General features: G+C 43.3%; 1 protein-coding gene across 1 annotated transcript in view; it reads right to left on the bottom strand.

The window, feature by feature from the left end:
- VWDE (von Willebrand factor D and EGF domains) overlaps positions 1-20,944 on the bottom strand; it is a 157,427-nt gene extending 136,483 nt beyond the window's left edge. The window contains exon 1 of the mRNA XM_056518916.1: positions 20,784-20,944. Coding sequence (XP_056374891.1) covers positions 20,784-20,868 — 85 coding nt within the window. The 5' untranslated portion in view covers positions 20,869-20,944. The remainder of the gene's footprint in view (positions 1-20,783) is intronic.
- Between the last annotated feature and the right edge of the window lie 263 nt (positions 20,945-21,207).

Below are 21,207 nucleotides of genomic sequence, written 5' to 3'. Positions count from 1 at the left end.
ACAGGCGATGCGGGGAGGAGGCTCATGACGTCTATGGGAAGGCGCGTGATGCCAGGCCCCCTCAATGCAAGTCTATGGGAGGGGGCATGATATCCAACACGCCCCCTCTCATAGACTTGCATTGAGAGGGCATGGCGTGACATCACATGGGGTGTGGATCAGACATCGTATCCCCTATTCTGGGGATAGGGGGGTCCAGCCTCTGGACACATGAGATGTCTAGGGGCGGAGTACCCCTTTAAAGGGGTAGTCCGGTGGAAACGTTTTTTTTTATAAGTCAACTGGTGCCAGAAAGTTAAACAGATTTGTAAATTACTACTATTAAAAAATCTTAATCCTTCCAGTACTTATTAGCAGCTGAATACTGCAGAGGAAATTATTTTCTTTTTGGAACACAGAGCTCTCTGCTGACATCACGAGCACAGTGCTCTCTGCTGACATCTCTGTCCATTTTAAGAACTGTCCAGAGTAGGAGAAAATCCCCATAGCAAACATTTGCTGCTCTGGACAGTTGATAAAATGGAAAGAGATGTCAGCAGAGAGCAGTGTGCTCGTGATGTCAGCAGAGAGCTCTGTGTTCCAAAAAGAAAATAATTTCCTCTATAGTATTCAGCAGCTAATAAGTACTGGAGGATTACTGGAGAATCTATTTAACTTTCTGGCACCAGTTGATAAAAAAAAAAAAAAAAAAATTTCCACCCGAGTACCCTTTTAAGTTAGAATGTTATTAGTTTTTTATTTATTTCCATCCTTTTTTCTCTTCATATATGTTCTAAATTAAGATGAGATGAGATGTTGACATACAGTAAAAAATTATGATCATACTTTATTATATTCGTTATTATATACTTTATTATATTCATTATTATATTCATTATTATTTACTTTATTATATTTTTTAGTATATACTTTATTTTATTGGTTATTTACTTTATTATATTCATTATTATATACTTTAATATATTCGTTATTATATACTTTATTATATTTGTTATCATATACTTTATTATATTCGTTATCATATACTTTATTATATTCGTTATCATATACTTTATTATATTCGTTATCATATACTTTATTATATTCGTTATCATAAACTTTATTATATTCGTTATTATATACTTTATAATATACTTTATTATATTCGTTATTATAAACTTTATTATATTTGTTTTTATATACTTTATTATATTTGTTATTATATACTTTTTTATATTCGTTAGTATATACTTTATTATATTCGTTATTATATACTTTATTATATTCGTTAGTATATACTTTATTATATTTGTTATTATATACTTTATTATATTCCTTGTTATATACTTTATTATATTCCTTGTTATACACTATATTATATTCCTTGTTATATACTTTATTATATTCCTTGTTTTACACTTTATTATATTCGTTATTATATACTTTATTATATTCTTTATTATATACTTTATTGTATTTGTTATTATATACTTTTTTATATTCGTTAGTATATACTTTATTATATTCATTATTATATACTTTACAATACAGGAATATGGGTGCACTATGTGGTAGATGTATACAATGACATTGGCTATCCCTCAACACTGATGTTAAAATTGAGACATTCGCCAGTATATCCCTATATGAAGGACACACCAGAGCCCGCACACCAACGCCAAGGTTTCTCAAGATGGCACGGGACCTAACCTAATCCTACCTGTGCGTGATAAGCAAAACAGGGGCCAGTGGGCAATTACGGTAGCATTAGGTCAGCTCACAGAGTCCTCCCAGGTACCCTCCAGCGTGACTGAGCACACATGCAATGGGAGGAGGGAGGCAAGCTGCAAGCCCCACCTGAGTTGGCTAATATAGGTGCCTGGCCTCACAGGTGAAACCATAATGCTACCTAGAAAATGTTCAAGGCGCATTCCATATGGAGTTTACACACCTCCAAGTATAACATTTAAACAACAACAAAAAACGTGATCTCAAATGGCTGGAGGTGCTCAACCCCAAATGCGGTTGTGCATTTATACTGGGGGAGCAGATCCTGCCCTTGTAGTCCGTTGCTAGGGGCGATCCCCAGCATAAAAATGCATACAATGGAGGATGCCTGCAGCGGACTACAAGTGCCACAATAGAATCCTACACCAGATAGACAGTGTGGATGTGTAACAATTAGAATAATACAATACAGGAATATGGGTGCACTACTGTGGTAGATGTATACAGTGACATTGGCTATCCCGACCTAATGCTACCGTAATTGCCCACAGGCCCCTGTTTTGCTTATCACGCACAGGTAGGATTAGCGTTAGGTCCCGCGCCATTTGAGAAACCTTGGCGTTGGTGTGCGGGCTCTGGTGTGTCCTTCATATAAGGATATACTGGCGAATGTCTCAATTTTAACATCAGTGTTGAGGGATTAGCCAATGTCATTGTATACATCTACCACAGTAGTGCACCCATATTCCTGTATTGTATTATTCTAATTGTTACACATCCACACTGTCTATCTGGTGTAGGATTCTATTGTGGCACTTGTAGTCCGCTGCAGGCATCCTCCATTATTATATACTTTATTATATTCCTTGTTATATACTTTGTTATATTCCTTGTTATACACTTTATTATATTTGCTATTATACACTTTATTATATCCCTTGTTATATACTTTATTATATTCCTTGTTATACACTTTATTATATTCCTTATTATATACTTTATTATATTCCTTATTATATACTTTATTATATTCCTTGTTATACACTTTATTATATTCCTTGTTATATACTTTATTATATTCCTTGTTATACACTTTATTATATTCCTTGTTATACACTTTATTATATTCCTTGTTATATACTTTATTATATTCCTTGTTATATACTTTATTATATTCCTTGTTATACACTTTATTATATTCCTTGTTATATACTTTATTATATTCCTTGTTATACAATTTATTATATTCCTTGTTATATACTTTATTATATTCCTTATTATATACTTTATTATATTCCTTGTTATACACTTTATTATATTCCTTGTTATATACTTTATTATATTCCTTGTTATACACTTTATTATATTCCTTGTTATATACTTTATTATATTCCTTGTTATACACTTTATTATATTCCTTGTTATATACTTTATTATATTCCTTGTTATACACTTTATTATATTCCTTATTATATACTTTATTATATTCCTTGTTATACACTTTATTATATTCGTTATTATATACTTTATTATATTTTTTATTATATACTTTATTATATTCCTTGTTATACACTTTATTATATTCCTTGTTATACACTTTATTATATTCCTTGTTATACACTTTATTATATTCCTTGTTATACACTTTATTATATTCCTTGTTATACACTTTATTATATTCCTTGTTATACACTTTATTATATTCCTTGTTATACACTTTATTATATTCCTTGTTATACACTTTATTATATGTCTGTTCCCATTCATTGTTGTATACACAACTCTACGCAGGGACGGATTTCCAGTTTGTTACAAGTTGATTTGACTGGTAGGGTGAGGTCGGGATAATGGGAACCATCACAATTCTCCACCTTAGGTGGTGGTAGCTGTTTCGGCATTGATGATGGACAGGACTCCCCCCCCCCCACCCCCCTTGTCTTTCGTTTCTCACTCTTACACTCCGTGACCTCCCTATGGCGCAGGAGGAAGATCAATCAATTACTGCCAAGCGATCGGCTGGGGGCGAGTCATGGGTCAGAAGGTGAATGAACGAGGAGTTAAAAGTTCTGATACCTGACTAACGCCAAGAAGAACTTCTCTCAACTCCTCCATAGTGTTGAGTACGAACATACGTAATGCGAATTTTTGTCACGAATATCGACATTTCGCGATTTTTTTTCGAATATTTAGAATATAGTGCTATATATCCGTAATGACAAATATTGTTGTTTTTTTCAAAAAATCATAGGATTATTCGTTCTATGTTTGCGAAATTCGCTATGTTCGTCCACTTTTTCTTCCATGCGAATTAAAATTCGCATGGAAGAAAAAAGTAAACGAACATAGCAAATCTCGCGAACATAGGATGAATAATCGTCAATATATTCGAGAAATATTGCGAATTCGAAAATGGCCCCTGCTGCTCATCACTACCATCTACCAAGACAAACAATTCCATCAAGGCCATCAGGCTTTTATCTGAGTTTTCTCTATGTGCATCTGGATTTACTGTGGATATCATTATTAGGCATCAATTATTAATGTATTAGCTCATTTAAAGGGGTACTCCGGTGGAAATTTTTTTTTTTTTTTTTAATAAACTGGTGCCAGAAAGTTTAACAGATATGTAAATTACTTCTATTTAAAAAAATCTTAATCCTTCCAGTACTTATCAGCTGCTGTATGCTCCATAGGAAGTTGTGTAGTTTATTCCAGTCTGATCACAGTGCTCTCTGCTGACACCTCTGTCTGTTTCAGGAATTGTCAGAGCAGGAGCAAATCCCCATAGCAAACCTCTCCTGCTCTGGACAGTTCCTGAAACGGACAGAGGTGTCAGTAGTGTTGGGTGCGAATATACATTTTTATCACCAATATCGCAAATTCGTGAATTCCCGAATATTGCGGATATATTCGCTATATATTCTAAATTACAAATATTAATTTTTTTTTTCTTCACAGAACACATGACAGTGATCACGTCCCTTCCTGCTTCAAGCTTGTGGTCTAAAGAAGACTCTTATACTAGTTACTGTGCGAGACTGTGGAGCGCGAATATTTCGCATATGCGCATATTCCTTCTTTTAGCTTGTGGGCCAATGAGAATGATGCAAATACACTTGTCAGAGGTTATCAACATCCCTAGCAACCAATAGGAAAGTTTCCCACCTCTTCACTATATTAGATTCCTCCCAGCAGCGTTTTTTTTATTTTATTTTTTGCAGTTTCATGTGCGATTATGCGAATATGCAACGAATACGCAAATACACAACGAATATAATGAATACGTGAAATTCGCAAATATAGGACAAATATTCGCTCATCACTAGGTGTCAGCAGAGAGCACTGTGGTCAGAGTTTGAAAGAACGACACAACTTCCTCTGCAGTATTCAGCAGCTGATAAGTACTGGAAGGATTATGATTTTTAAATAGAAGATATTTACAAATTTGTTTAACTTTCTGCCACCAGTTGATTTTGAAAATAAATTAATAAATAATGTTTTCCAACGGAGTACACTTTTAAATGAGTACAAAATTATACTTGCACTACCAATACGGTCCTGAAGAGTGCTGTTTTAAAATTGAAAGCAAGCAAGTATAAAGCTGTTCATAGTACAACATTCAGATATATATATATATTTTTTAAAGAATATCTAACCAGGAAGGGGTATATCGCGTGATATGAATGTGGTAAAAACATTGCCCCACAAGTTGTTTTTTTTTTGGATGTCAAACAATAGCAAACTAAACGCTACAATTATAACATTTATTACTAACAACAAACAAAAGTAGTTATAATAAATACTGGAGTGACGGAGCAGACTGGTTTAGAACAAGTTGTTATGCACGGCCAAAAACGTCTGGAATTGAAAACAGGGGTGGACATTCCGCACATGTGCACGATCTGGCGGGCGCTAGGACCGCTCAGGAATGCGTCATCTCATAGACGGCAATGCATTTTCAAGCGGAATCGGCAGATGGAATAGGCAAGTCTATTCTTTCTGTGGATGCTAGAATTAGGATTTCCACTGCAGAAACATCTGCCACGGAAATTCTGCTGTATGCAGAGTGCAGTAGAATCCCATTGAAATCTATGGGACCCTGCTGCGGCGGAATGTCCGTGTGGAATATTCCAGTAGGATTCGGCGCGGACATTCCTTATTATTGTGAACATATCCTTATTACTCCTGGTATTGCAGCTCAGCTACACTAACATGAACATCAGGTTTCCATTGATGGGGTCCAGATCCATCATTCGTGGTCGGTCTCCGCCATGATTTGCGATCTGGTCCGGGTTTCCATGGATGAGATGCAGATCTGTTATAACATTTTTCGATGACTGCCCCAACAATGAGAAAACCCAACATGGCGGATCCGCTCTTTGGCAGATCTTTGGAATTTATGCCACAACTGGTGCATATGGCTGGCAGAAAACATTAAAACCTCTACTGCAGTGGTCTCAAAGCTGAGGACCTCCAGATGTTGCAAAACGACAACTACCAGCGGCTGTTGAGAGTTGTAGTTTTGCAACATTTAGAGGACCTCGGTTTTAAGGCATCTTCATGGAGTTGCTTCTTCAGTAAGGGCATAGATTTCTGTAAAACCCTACATCAGTGTTTCCCAACCAGGGTGCCCCCAGCTGTTGCAAAACTACAACTTACAGCATGCCCGGACAGCCAAAGGCTGCTCGAGCATGCTTGAAGTTGTAATGTTGAAACAGCAGAAGGCAGAGCTGGTGCAAGGATTTTTGCCACCCTAGCCAAAAGCTAATTTTGCCACCCCCTTGACTCCACCCCATTGATCCACCCTTTAAATTGCCCCACCTTACTACTGGGGTGACACACTGTAACAAGTCCCCTCCTCATATAAACTCCTTACTACTGGGGTGACACACTGTAAAAAACCTCCTCCCCCTTATGTAATCTCCTTACTACTGGGGTGACACACTGTAAAAAACCTCCTCCCCCTTATGTAATCTCCTTACTACTGTGGTGACACACTGTAACAACCCCCCTCCTCATGTAATCACCTTACTACTGGGGTGACACACTGTAACAACCCCCCTCCTCATGTAATCACCTTACTACTGGGGTGACACACTGTAACAAACCCCCTCCTCATGTAATCTCCTTACTACTGGGGTGACACACTGTAACAACCCCCCTCCTCATGTAATCACCTTACTACTGGGGTGACACACTGTAACAAACCCCCTCCTCATGTAATCTCCTTACTACTGGGGTGACACACTGTAACAAACCTCCTCCTCATGTAATCTCCTTACTACTGGGGTGACACACTGTAACAAACCTCCTCCTCATGTAATCTCCTTACTACTGGGGTGACACACTGTAACAAACCTCCTCATGTAATCTCCTTACTACTGGGGTGACACACTGTTACAAACCTCCTCCTCATGTAATCTCCTTACTATTGGGGTGACACACTGTAACAAACCTCCTCCTCATGTAATCTCCTTACTACTGGGGTGACACACTGTAACAAACCTCCTCCGCCTCATGTAATCTCTTTACTTCTGGGGTGACAAACTGTAACAAACCTCCTCCTCATGTAATCACCTTACTACTGGGGTGACACACTGTAACAAACCCCCTCCTCATGTAATCTCCTTACTTCTGGGGTGACACACTAACAAACCTCCTCTTCATGTAATCTCCTTACTACTGGGGTGACACACTGTAACAAACCTCCTCCTCATGTAATCTCCTTACTATTGGGGTGACACACTGTAACAAACCTCCTCCTCATGTAATCTCCTTACTACTGGGGTGACACACTGTAACAAACCTCCATATCATGTAATCTCCTTACTACTGGGGTGACACACTGTAACAAACCTCCTCCTCATGTAATCTCCTTACTACAGGGGTGACACACTGTAACAAACCTCCTCCTCATGTAATCTCCTTACTACAGGGGTGACACACTGTAACAAACCTCTTCCTCATGTAATCTCCTTACTACAGGGGTGACACACTGTAACAAACCTCTTCCTCATGTAATCTCCTTACTACTGGGGTGACACACTGTAACAAACCTCCTCCTCATGTAATCTCCTTACTACTGGGGTGACACACTGTAACAAACCTCCTCTTCATGTAATCTCCTTACTACTGGGGTGACACACTGTAACAAACCTCCTCCTCATGTAATCTCCTTACTACTGGGGTGACACACTGTAACAAACCTCCTCCTCATGTAATCTCCTTACTACTGGGGTGACACACTGTAACAAACCTCCATATCATGTAATCTCCTTACTACTGGGGTGACACACTGTAACAAACCTCCTCCTTATGTAATCTCCTTACTACAGGGGTGACACACTGTAACAAACCTCCTCCTCATGTAATCTCCTTACTACAGGGGTGACACACTGTAACAAACCTCTTCCTCATGTAATCTCCTTACTACAGGGGTGACACACTGTAACAAACCTCTTCCTCATGTAATCTCCTTACTACTGGGGTGACACACTATAACAAACCTCCTCCTCATGTAATCACCTGACTACTGGGGTGACACGCTGTAACAAATCTCCCCCTCATGTAATCTCCTTACTATTGGGGTGACACACTGTAACAAACCTCCTCCTCATGTAATCTCCTTACTACTGGGGTGACACACCTCCTCCTCATGTAATCTCCTTACTACTGGGGTGACACACTGTAACAAACCTCCTCCTCATGTAATCTCCTTACTATTGGGGTGACACACTGTAACAAACCTCCTCCTCATGTAATCTCCTTACTACTGGGGTGACACACTGTAACAAACCTCCATATCATGTAATCTCCTTACTACTGGGGTGACACACTGTAACAAACCTCCTCCTCATGTAATCTCCTTACTACAGGGGTGACACACTGTAACAAACCTCCTCCTCATGTAATCTCCTTACTACTGGGGTGACACACTGTAACAAACCTCTTCCTCATGTAATCTCCTTACTACAGGGGTGACACACTGTAACAAACCTCTTCCTCATGTAATCTCCTTACTACTGGGGTGACACACTATAACAAACCTCCTCCTCATGTAATCTCCTTACTACTGGGGTGACACACTGTAACAAACCCCCTCCTCATGTAATCTCCTTACTACTGGGGGGGGGGCACACTGTAACAAACCTCCTCCTCATGTAATTACCTTACTACTGGGGTGACACACTGTAACAACCTCCTCCTCATGTAATCTCCTTACTACTGGGGTGACACACTGTAACAAACCTCCTCCTCATGTAATCACCTTACTACTGGGGTGACACACTGTAACTGGCTGAGCGAGTGGTTCGGATGCTTGTTGTCTAACTTTCTTGTAGCAGGCAGAGCGGCGCCCCCCATCAAGAGGGCGCTCTAGGCAGCTGCCTAATTCTCCTATAGGTAGAGCCGGCCCTGGTTGGGTAACGCTGCCTCAGATGAATAGCAGAAGTTTCTGCAGCAAATCGGCCACATTGAACATAGTAAGAATAAAGCTGCCGCCCGCCGGATGAGCAGATTGCAATCATTGTTATTATAGCTCAGGAGACACCGTCACATTGGGATCTGAAGAGGGTCATTTACCAAACCAAGCACCTCTCTCCTGGGCCCCTGCATGTCACAGCGGCCCGAGAACTTCAAAGATGTAGATAAATGGCCTGATAGGAGGCCATGTGTGCACCAGTATGAACATGGAGTGGAGACGGTCTGGGTACCAGGTACACAGGGCCCCAGGGTTCTATCCTGGTGAAATTCCTTTACATTTTAAATGTAATATCCAATATTTTATATTGCTCCAATGCATTTATGAACCAGAGTTTAGAGGGTCCACAAAGGTCTTCTCCCCCAAAAGAGGACCCAGTAGGTCCAGGCATCACACATGCCGCCCAGGACACCATGTAATGCCCTTTAGGTCAGAAGCCAGTAGCTGTCCATACAGTAATGGCGGGGTATGTGGTGCAGGGTAGATGTTGTTACCCTAAGGGCAGATGGTATTAAAGGGGTACTCTTTAGGAACTGTCCAGAGTAGCATATGTTTGCTATGGGGATTTCCTTTTACTCTGGACAGTTCCTAAAATGGACAGAGATGTCAGCAGAGAGCACTGTGCTCATGATGTCAGCAGAGAGCTCTGTGTTTCAAACGGAAAAGAATTTCCACTGTAGTATTCAGCAGCTAATAAGTACAGGAAGGATTAAGATTTTTTTTAATTTTTTTTAATCGAAGTAATTTACAAATCTGTTTAAATTTCTGGCACCAGTTGATAAAAAATAAATAAATAAATGAAAATAAGTTTTCCACCGGAGTACCCCTTTAAGTCAAGTCCTGCAGCTACAAGTCAGGTGCACACAGTAAGCTAAAGTCACAGTCTTGTCAGTCAAGTCAAGTCTGTTGTCTATTCAGCGTGGCCTGCACTAAATTCTCCCGTCTACTACAAGTCTCAGCAAACCTGCAAGGTCTATGTGTCACTGGTCACCTCCTTGGGTCCCGGCTGAACTGTATAGACCAGTGGTCTCCAACCTGCAGACCTCCAGATGAAACACAGAGCTCTCTGCTGACATCACGAGCACAGTGCTCTCTGCTGACATCTCTGTCCATTTTAAGAACTGTCCAGAGAAGGAGAAAATCCCCATAGAAAACATATCTGGTCAGTTCCTAAAATGGACGGAGATGTCAGCAGAGAGCACTGAGGTCATGATGTCAGCAGAGAGCTCTGTGTTCCAAAAAGAAAGACATTTCCTCTGTAGTATTCAGCAGCTAATAAGTACTGGAAGGATTAAGATTTTTTAATAGAAGTAATTTACAAACCTGTTTAACTTTCTGGCAACAGTTGATTAAAAAATTAAAAAAAAAAAGTTTTCCACCGGAGTACCCCTTTACGGCCTCAACTGCTCTGGACACACATACTAAGACCACTTGACTGCACTGAACCTCGGGAACAAGAGAGAGAAGCTCCACCCAGGGTTTATATGTGGGAGACGAGCAGGTAGGGGTCGACCGATCATCGGATTGGCCGATATTCACGATGTTGTAAGTTATAGACATCGGCATCTAACCTTACTGATAATGCGGGCGCTTTAAATCAATGAACTGCAGCGGCTTTAGCGGGGCCAGAGACCGCCGCCGCCACCTGCTTCTCTCCCCCTGCCTGTCCGGGGGTCCTGAGTCCAACCACTAACGCTGCTTGATTGCCTCCCCCTGCCTATCCTCTGCCCAGAGACCGCTGCCGCCGCTGCCCCATTGGCTCCCCCGTCCCCGATTTAATACTTCTGGCTCCTGCTGCGTCCTGCGTTGTTGCTGTGCGCTGCTGAATGACGAGTGACGTCCTCAATGCGATGTCACCATCAGTGGCCCCGTGACAGCTCAGGACGCCGCCGGAGCCAGAAGTAGCGCGGACCCCGGGAACAGGTAATTATAAAACCGGGCATGGGGAAGGCAATGGGGTAGCGGCGGCGGCGGTCACTGTGCTAACTACCACACCGGAGGAGCAGAAGCGGGGCAAGATGGGGGCCTACAACTTTATATGTAGGCACTTGGGGGGCTTGTATAGCAGGGGTCTCAAACTCGCGGCCCGAAATTTTGCGGGCCGTTGCACAGGGTTGGATGGAGCTACAGCGTGGCCTGCTGTATAGGCCACAAGGCGTCCGCCATTACAGAACACTGACCACGGTAGCGAGTGGTGTTAATAGAGCTTGTAGTGGTGTGACCGCTGCTGCACATCGGACGTAGAGCTTGTATGCTTGTACGTCAGTGGGCGGAGTCTATCTGGGCCGCGCTGAGGACGGCGCCGACGTCCGGAAGAAAGACAGCGTTAGCAAACACAGCAGCAGTGGAGCCAGAGGAGCCTGCGCGGTACGTTACATAGGGGTTATTTTAGGGTGGATGGGGCATGGGGAACAGTAATATAGAGAAGGGGGGGAGTGTGAAAGGATGTAAGGGCACTGCAAGATTGAGGAACTGTAATGGAGGGGAAGAGGGGCTGATGGGGGGCATTATATATGAAGGGCGCATGATGGGGGTATTATATGTGAGGGGCGCATGATGGGGGCATTATATATGAGGGGCGCATGATGGGGATATTATATATGAGGGGCGCATGATGAGGGCATTATATATAAGGGGCGCATGATGGGGGTATTATATGTGAGGGGCGCATGATGGGGGTATTATATGTGAGGGGCGCATGATGGGGGCATAATATGTGAGGGGCGCATGATGGGGGCATTATATGTGAGGGGCACATGATGGGGGCATTATATGTGAGGGGGGCATGATGGGGGCATTTTATGTGAGGGGCACATGATGGGGGCATTATATGTGAGGGGCGCATGAAGGGGGCATTATATGTGAAGGGCGCATGCTGAGGGCATTATATGTGAGGGGTGCATGATGAGGGCATTATATGTGAGGGGCGCATGATGGGGGCATTATATGTGAGGGGCACATGATGGGGGCATTATATGTGAGGGGCACATGAAGGGGGCATTATATGTGAGGGGCACATGAAGGGGGCATTATATGTGAAGGGCGCATGATGAGGGCATTATATGTGAGGGGCGCATGATGGGAACATTATATGTGAGGGGCACATGATGGGGGCATTATATGTGAGGGGAGCATGATGGGGGCATTATATGTGAGGGGTGCATGATGGGGGCATTATATGTGAGGGGGGCATGATGGGGGCATAATGTGAGGGGCACATGATGGGGGCATTATATGTGAGGGGCGCATGATGGGAACATTATATGTGAGGGGCACATGATGGGGGCATTATATGTGAGGGGTGCATGATGGGGGTATTATATGTGAGGGGTGCATGATGGGGGCATTATATGTGAGGGGTGCATGATGGGGGCATTATATGTGAGGGGTGCATGATGGGGGCATTATATGTGAGGGGTGCATGATGGGGGCATTATATGTGAGGGGTGCATGATGGGGGCATTATATGTGAGGGGTGCATGATGGGGGCATTATATGTGAGGGGCGCATGATGGGGGTATTATATGTGAGGGGCACATGATGGGGGCATTATATGTGAGGGGGGCATGATGGGGGCATTATATGTGAGGGGCACATGATGGGGGCATTATATGTGAGGGGAGCATGATGGGGGTATTATATGTGAGGGGTGCATGATGGGGGCATTATATGTGAGGGGCGCATGATGGGGGTATTATATGTGAGGGGCACATGATGGGGGCATTATATGTGAGGGGGGCATGATGGGGGCATTATATGTGAGGGGCACATGATGGGGGCATTATATGTGAGGGGAGCATGATGGGGGTATTATATGTGAGGGGTGCATGATGGGGGCATTATATGTGAGGGGTGCATGATGGGGGTATTATATGTGAGGGGTGCATGATGGGGGCATTATATGTGAGGGGTGCATGATGGGGGCATTATATGTGAGGGGCGCATGATGGGGGCATTATATGTGAGGGGCGCATGATGGGGGCATTATATGTGAGGGGCGCATGATGGGGGCATTATATGTGAGGGGCGCATGATGGGGGTATTATATGTGAGGGGCGCATGATGGGGGTATTATATGTGAGGGGGCATGATAGGGGCATTATATGTGAGGGGCACATGATGGGGGTATTATATGTGAGGGGCGCATGATGGGGGTATTATATGTGAGGGGCACATGATGGGGGCATTATATGTGAGGGGCACATGATGGGGGCATTATATGTGAGGGGGGCATGATGGGGGCATTTTATGTGAGGGGCACATGATGGGGGCATTATATGTGAGGGGCGCATGATGGGGGCATTATATGTGAGGGGCACATGAAGGGGGCATTATATGTGAGGGGGGCATGATGGGAACATTATATGTGAGGGGCACATGATGGGGGCATTATATGTGAGGGGAGCATGATGGGGGTATTATATGTGAGGGGTGCATGATGGGGGCATTATATGTGAGGGGTGCATGATGGGGGCATTATATGTGAGGGGTGCATGATGGGGGCATTATATGTGAGGGGTGCATGATGGGGGCATTATATGTGAGGGGTGCATGATGGGGGCATTATATGTGAGGGGCGCATGATGGGGGTATTATATGTGAGGGGCACATGATGGGGGTATTATATGTGAGGGGCGCATGATGGGGGTATTATATGTGAGGGGCGCATGATGGGGGTATTATATGTGAGGGGGCATGATAGGGGCATTATATGTGAGGGGCACATGATGGGGGTATTATATGTGAGGGGCGCATGATGGGGGTATTATATGTGAGGGGCACATGATGGGGGCATTATATGTGAGGGGCACATGATGGGGGCATTATATGTGAGGGGGGCATGATGGGGGCATTTTATGTGAGGGGCACATGATGGGGGCATTATATGTGAGGGGTGCATGATGGGGGCATTATATGTGAGGGGCACATGAAGGGGGCATTATATGTGAAGGGCGCATGATGAGGGCATTATATGTGAGGGGTGCATGATGGGGGCATTATATGTGAGGGGTGCATGATGGGGGCATTATATGTGAGGGGCACATGATGGGGGCATTATATGTGAGGGGTGCATGATGGGGGCATTATATATGAGGGGTGCATGATGGGGGCATTATATATGAGGGGTGCATGATGGGGGCATTATATGTGAGGGGCGCATGATGGGGGCATTATATGTGAGGGGTGCATGATGGGGGCATTATATGTGAGGGGTGCATGATGGGGGCATTATATGTGAGGGGTGCATGATGGGGGCATTATATATGAGGGGTGCATGATGGGGGCATTATATGTGAGGGGCACATGATGGGGGCATTATATGTGAGGGGTGCATGATGGGGGCATTATATGTGAGGGGCACATGATGGGGGCATTATATGTGAGGGGTGCATGATGGGGGCATTATATGTGAGGGGTGCATGATGGGGGCATTATATGTGAGGGGTGCATGATGGGGGCATTATATGTGAGGGGCACATGATGGGGGCATTATATGTGAGGGGTGCATGATGGGGGCATTATATGGGGGGATGCATGATGGGGGCATTATATGTGAGGGGTGCATGATGGGGGCATTATATGGGGGGGTGCATGATGGGGGCATTATATGTGAGTGATGCATGATGGGGGCATTATATATGAGGGGTGCATGATGGGGGCATTATATGTGAGGGGTGCATGATCGGGGCATTATATGTGAGGGGTGCATGATGGGGGCATTATATGTGAGGGGTGCATGATGGGGGCATTATATATGAGGGGTGCATGATGGGGGCATTATATGTGAGGGGTGCATGATCGGGGCATTATATATGAGGGGTGCATGATGGGGACATTATATTTGAGCCCCCATGCCGATCAGCCTCACCCAGCTGCTACTTCCAGTGGCCCACAGATAATTTGAGTTTGAGACCCCTGTTGTATAGGGACAGTTTGGGGGTCTAAAACTATATATGGGGGCAATAAATGGGGCCTTACTACTATATGGGGACACAAAGTGGGCTCTATTACTGTGAGGGGAAATACACATGGGGAGTTAGTAAAGAGGTGGGTAATGTACTGGAGAAAGGAGCCTAACATGTTTGTTTGGCTGGTTCTGTGGAGAAGTCTTGTCTGGGAGAAATCTTAATGGCGGTCTAGGCCAGATAGTGAAGAAAAGGAAAAATGAACAACTATGATCCCCTGTAAATCGGGGGAATGGGGAGAAAATATGGAGAATAGAAAGTCATATGAATTATAGTATATTCATTACATAAATCCCACTAATACTGGGGTACACTTTTTGGGAATTGGCTGTCAAGGGGTACTCAGGCAAAAAAAAGGTTGGAAACCACCACAAAGTATATGGAGAAAGGTTGTCCTGATGGTTTCTGCATTGGTGGATCTGATGTATTGCATTGTTGCCTATTTCAGTTTGAATGGTTGACATGTAATACCGCATTTCTCCTGTAGTGGCCACTGCAGAGAACAGGCAAAACATTCTAGGCTGGGAGTTACAATAATAATAATAATAATAATAATAATAATAATATTATTAATAACAATAATTTTTTATTTATAAAGTGCCCACAGATTATGCTGCGCTGTTGTAGTTTTGCAGCAGCTGGAGACACACTGCTTGGGAAACACTGATTTGGATGACCTAGTAGAGTGGTCCCCAAACTGTGGCCCTCCAGATGTAGCAAAACTACAATTCCCAGCATGCCTGGACAGCCAACGGCTGTCCAGGCATGCTGGGAATTTTAGTTTTGCAACATCTGGAGGGCCACAGTTTGGGGACCACTGACCTAGTAGGTGGGATCCAAGTATTACACAGGCAGCTTATTAATTCCTATAGACATCATGTAATGCCTCATATTACCTGTGGTGGCGCTGTATGAAAAATAAACACGCCAAGTTTCATGAAAGATTATAGATAATCACTTGGAATCCTAGTATCAGGATATCCTGGGATCAGATTTTATAGGGAACCCCCGAAAAAAAACAATATTGGATTTTCTGAAGTGCCTCTAAAAAATTGTACAGTCTATTTGAGGCTAGGTTCCAGGCGGACACTCCGCTCGGCAGTGCAAGGACTGCTCCGAAATCCTTAGGTGACAATGCTTTTCCAAACAGATTCCGCAGTAAAAGGGTCTATTCACATGGTAGAATTTCCTCATGAGGAATTCCACCTTAAATTAAAGCCCATAGACTTCTATGGGATTCCGCACTCCCATTCGCACTTCTGAATTTCCGCTTGCAGAATTCCGCTAGCGGAATTCCGCAAGCGGAAATTCAGAAGTGCGAATGGGTGTGCGGAATCCCATAGAAGTCTATGGGCTTTAATCTGAGGCAGAATTCTGCCGTGTGAATAGACCTTAAGGCTAGGTTCACACTGTGGAATTTCTGGGCCTAATTTCTGCCGGAGATCGAGTTGGCAGCACTAGGACCGCGTGGACTACATTGCCGTCCCCATAGATGGCAATGCATTTCTGAGCAGATCTCCCAAAAGATCCACCCAGAAATCCATTGCAGTCTATGGGAGCAGCAATGCAGTGTGCTCGGTCCTAGCGCCGCCTGCTCCTTCTCCGGCAGAAATTCTGCCCAGAAATTCTGCAGTGTGAACCTAGCCTAAGAATTGACATATCATATTGGCATTTAAATTTCGCTGCAATGGAATTTCCAAACTGAATTTTTTTTTCCTGTATTTTTGTTCTGTAAAACATCTTAGGTTCTATAGGTTTGAGGATTTTGCATTACATATGTGAATATCATAAAGTACAGGGAGGTATTACATGTTCTGTACTCTTTACCTGTATTACTGAAGTGTATGCACTCAATGGTGTCTGGTAGCGCCCCCTACAGTAAAGGGAGGTATTACATGTTCTGTACTCTTTACCTGTATTACTGAAGTGTATGCACTGACTGGTGTCTGGTAGCGCCCCCTACAGTACAGGGAGGTATTACATGTTCTGTACTCTATACCTGTATTACTGAAGTGCATGCACTGACTGGTGTCTGGTAGCGCCCCCTACAGTACAGGGAGGTATTACATGATCTCTACTCTTTACCTGTATTACTGAAGTGTATGCACTGACTGGTGTCTGGTAGCGCCCCCTACAGTACAGGGAGGTATTACATGTTCTGTACTCTTTACCTGTATTACTGAAGTGTATGCACTGACTGGTGTCTGGTAGCGCCCCCTACAGTACAGGGAGGTATTACATGTTCTGTACTCTATACCTGTATTACTGAAGTGCATGCACTGACTGGTGTCTGGTAGCGCCCCCTACAGTACAGGGAGGTATTACATGATCTCTACTCTTTACCTGTATTACTGAAGTGTATGCACTGACTGGTGTCTGGTAGCGCCCCCTACAGTACAGGGAGGTATTACATGTTCTGTACTCTTTACCTGTATTACTGAAGTGTATGCACTGACTGGTGTCTGGTAGCGCCCCCTACAGTACAGGGAGGTATTACATGTTCTGTACTCTTTACCTGTATTACTGAAGTGTATGCAGTGACTGGTGTCTGGTAGTGCCCCCTACAGTACAGGGAGGTATTACATGTTCTGTACTCTTTACCTGTATTACTGAAGTGTATGCACTGACTGGTGTCTGGTAGCACCCCCTACAGTACAGGGAGGTATTACATGTTCTGTACTCTTTACCTGTATTACTGAAGTGTATGCACTGACTGGTGTCTGGTAGCGCCCCCTACAGTACAGGGAGGTATTACATGTTCTGTACTCTTTACCTGTATTACTGAAGTGTATGCACTGACTGGTGTCTGGTAGCACCCCCTACAGTACAGTGAGATATTACATGTTCTGTACTCTTTACCTGTATTACTGAAGTGCATGCACTGACTGATGACTGGTAGCGCCCTTTACAGTACAGGGAGGTATTACATATTCTGTACTCTTTACCTGTACCAGGGTTAGCTGCTCCTTTGGAAATCAGGTGAGGGCGGCTCCATGTTACCTTTTTTAGGACACTGTGTACTGTATAGGACCCTGAAGAAGCTTCTGTCCTCTACATAGACAGTGATTACAGCTCCCAGCAGATCTTTATTACTTTTATATATAAGGATTTGCTTTATCTATATTAGTTATCTACTTATTTTTCTTTCATCCTCACTCTTTCCTATTTTTGGATGATATTTTGGTGGCTTCAGAACCAATTACCAGGTTTCCATAGAGTTCTGGTCTCAACATACAATGGTTTCAACATACAATGGTCGACCTGGAACCAATTAATATTGTAACTTGAGGGACCAATGTATATATACAGTTTAAGAAACAAAGCGCTGTGCGCGATACATAGGACATTAGTGATGCAGTTTCGATACATTTCTCATAGATGAGGATATTGTGAAGGATGAAATGAGAGATATGAGTATAACATATTATGGACCATGGAGGAAAATACATGATATTTTATTTGCACAGTCGCAGTTAATAGGAAGTAATCCTGACTAATATTGATCATTGTATAAGAGGAATTTCATCAAACGTATAATATTTTTTGGGTTCAATGTCTTACCGTTTTCTAAATCTCTGCTTGCTGTCAGTGAATAGAGACACTCTCCTTTACCTGTACTGACTATTTCTCACAGCTGATGGGTTGTTACATTTGTATCCACCTTAGAGAATCCTCTGTGAGCTAAATATTTCAACAAACCAAAGTTCTCTCTCCTGATATTAATGCAACAGGGTAATGTAAACGTTTTATGTGTTAGGGGGCTGTCTGTGCACCATACATTTTACCTGCACTGACTCTAGGCTAGATACAATTGTAGCAGACTCTCAGCTGTCAGACTTTTAAAGGGGTATCAGAGAGAGAGAGAAATATTTAATTCAACTGGTGCCAGAAAGTTATACAGATTTGTAAATTACGTCTAAATTAAAATCTTAATCCTTCTAGTACTTATCAGCTGCTGTATGCTCCTCAGGAAGTTGTGTAGTTCTTTCCAGTCTGACCACAGTGCTCTCTGCTGAGACCTCTGTCTATGTCAGGAACTGTCCAGAGCAGGAATAAATCCCCATAGGAAACCTCTCCTGCTCTGGACAGGTCCTGACACAGACAACTCCCATCATGCTGTCTGGGCATGCTGGGAGTTGTAGTTTTGTAACAGCTGGAGGTGCACTGGTTGTAAAATAGTGATCTATATGAACGGGTAGGTCCATGCATTACACAGGCAGCCCATTCATTTCTATGAACAACATGGAATGCCCACTTTTACCTGGGGTGGCAAAGGCTGTCTGGGCATGCTGGGAGTTGTAATTTTGAAACAGCTGGAGGCACATTGGTTGGGAAATCGTGATCTAGATGAACGGGTAGGTCCATGCATTACACAGGCAGCCCATTCATTTCTATGAACAACACGGAATGCCCACTTTTACCTGGGGTGGCAAAGGCTGTTTGGGCATGCTGGAAGTTGTAGTTTTGAAACAGCTGGAGGCTCATTGGTTGTGAAATAGCAATCTAGATGAATGGGTAGGTCCATGCATTACACAGGCAGCCCATTAATTTCTATGGACAACAGGGAATGCCCACTTTTACCTGGGGTGGCAAAGGCTGTCTGGGCATGCTGGGAGTTGTAATTTTGAAACAGCTGGAGGCACATTGGTTGGGAAATCGTGATCTAGATGAACGGGTAGGTCCATGCATTACACAGGCAGCCCATTCATTTCTATGAACAACACGGAATGCCCACTTTTACCTGGGGTGGCAAAGGCTGTTTGGGCATGCTGGGAGTTGTAGTTTTGAAACAGCTGGAGGCTCATTGGTTGTGAAATAGCAATCTAGATGAATGGGTAGGTCCATGCATTACACAGGCAGCCCATTAATTTCTAATGACAACAGGGAATGCTCACTTTTCCCTGTGGTGGCAAAGGCTGTCTGGGCATGCTGGGAGTTGTAGTTTTGCAACAGCTGGAGGCACACTGTTTGGAAAACACTAGTCTAGGGGGAGATGTGAGTGGCCATAAGGTTCCTCCACTTGCCTGAATTCACATAGAAGCCAACTAGGTTGTGCCCCTTGTAGGACAAAGGGGAAAGTCAGAAGCAGTTTTGGTTACCCCCTAACCTTCGGGTGGAAGAGGGGAACATTGGCAATGTGATTCTATTCAGCTACAAGTGCATGCAAAATTGTATACATTGCACGATATACATAAGAGTCAGGGTAGGTATATACAGCTGCATAAGTCTGGAGTACATGTTTGTCGGCACCTTTTTTGTGTGACCATCGAAGGTCCCATCCATAACCTACCTGTCATAGTGTATAGCACCATGGAGGGTGCAAATATAATGCAGGAAAAAAGTTTGTGCATGTTTTGCGAACACTATTTTAAAAAGACCCCTATGATGACCCCCTTGGACCATTGGACCCTGTGGTCAGAAATACTGTCAAGTCATCAGAAGCCAGAGAATATTTGTCCAGTATAAATGAGTAATAATAATAATATTACAAATAATACTAATAAAAATAATAATACATAATAATAATAATAATACAAAAAATAATAAAATAAAAATTATTCAAATAATAATATCAAAAAAGTATTAATAATAATAACAATAATAATATGAAATCAATGATACATTCTTACCTTGCTGACAGTTTCCAGTCTTCACACCAATCAGTATAATCCAGATGGCAGAATAGATCTGCACAGACATCACCTCCATAGTCATAGATGGGATCACACAATATAAAGCCCCGGACACAATGTAACAAATCTCCTGCGCTGTGCAGTGAGGCTGGACAATGATCACAGGGCTCCAGGAAGATTGTGCAGCAGAGGAGCCCAGGACTGTGTCAGTGACCACAGTGTAATACTAGACCCCACCGCACCCGCCCACAGTGCCCCCACCGGCCGGAGGAGGAGGAGGAGGAGGAGGAGGAGGAGAGCTGCTTCTTATGGATTGTGCAGCAATGATCCTGGAAAACCCAAATGTAAGATCGGTGCAGAATTGTGGGAAATTTTTTTATTATTGGCACTGATTATTTTTCTCCCTTTGGGAAGGAGAGAG

The sequence above is a fragment of the Hyla sarda genome, chromosome 5 (assembly GCF_029499605.1).
Source record: "Hyla sarda isolate aHylSar1 chromosome 5, aHylSar1.hap1, whole genome shotgun sequence".
Taxonomy (NCBI): Eukaryota; Metazoa; Chordata; class Amphibia; order Anura; family Hylidae; genus Hyla; species Hyla sarda.
This window is presented reverse-complemented; position numbering and strand designations above follow the sequence as displayed.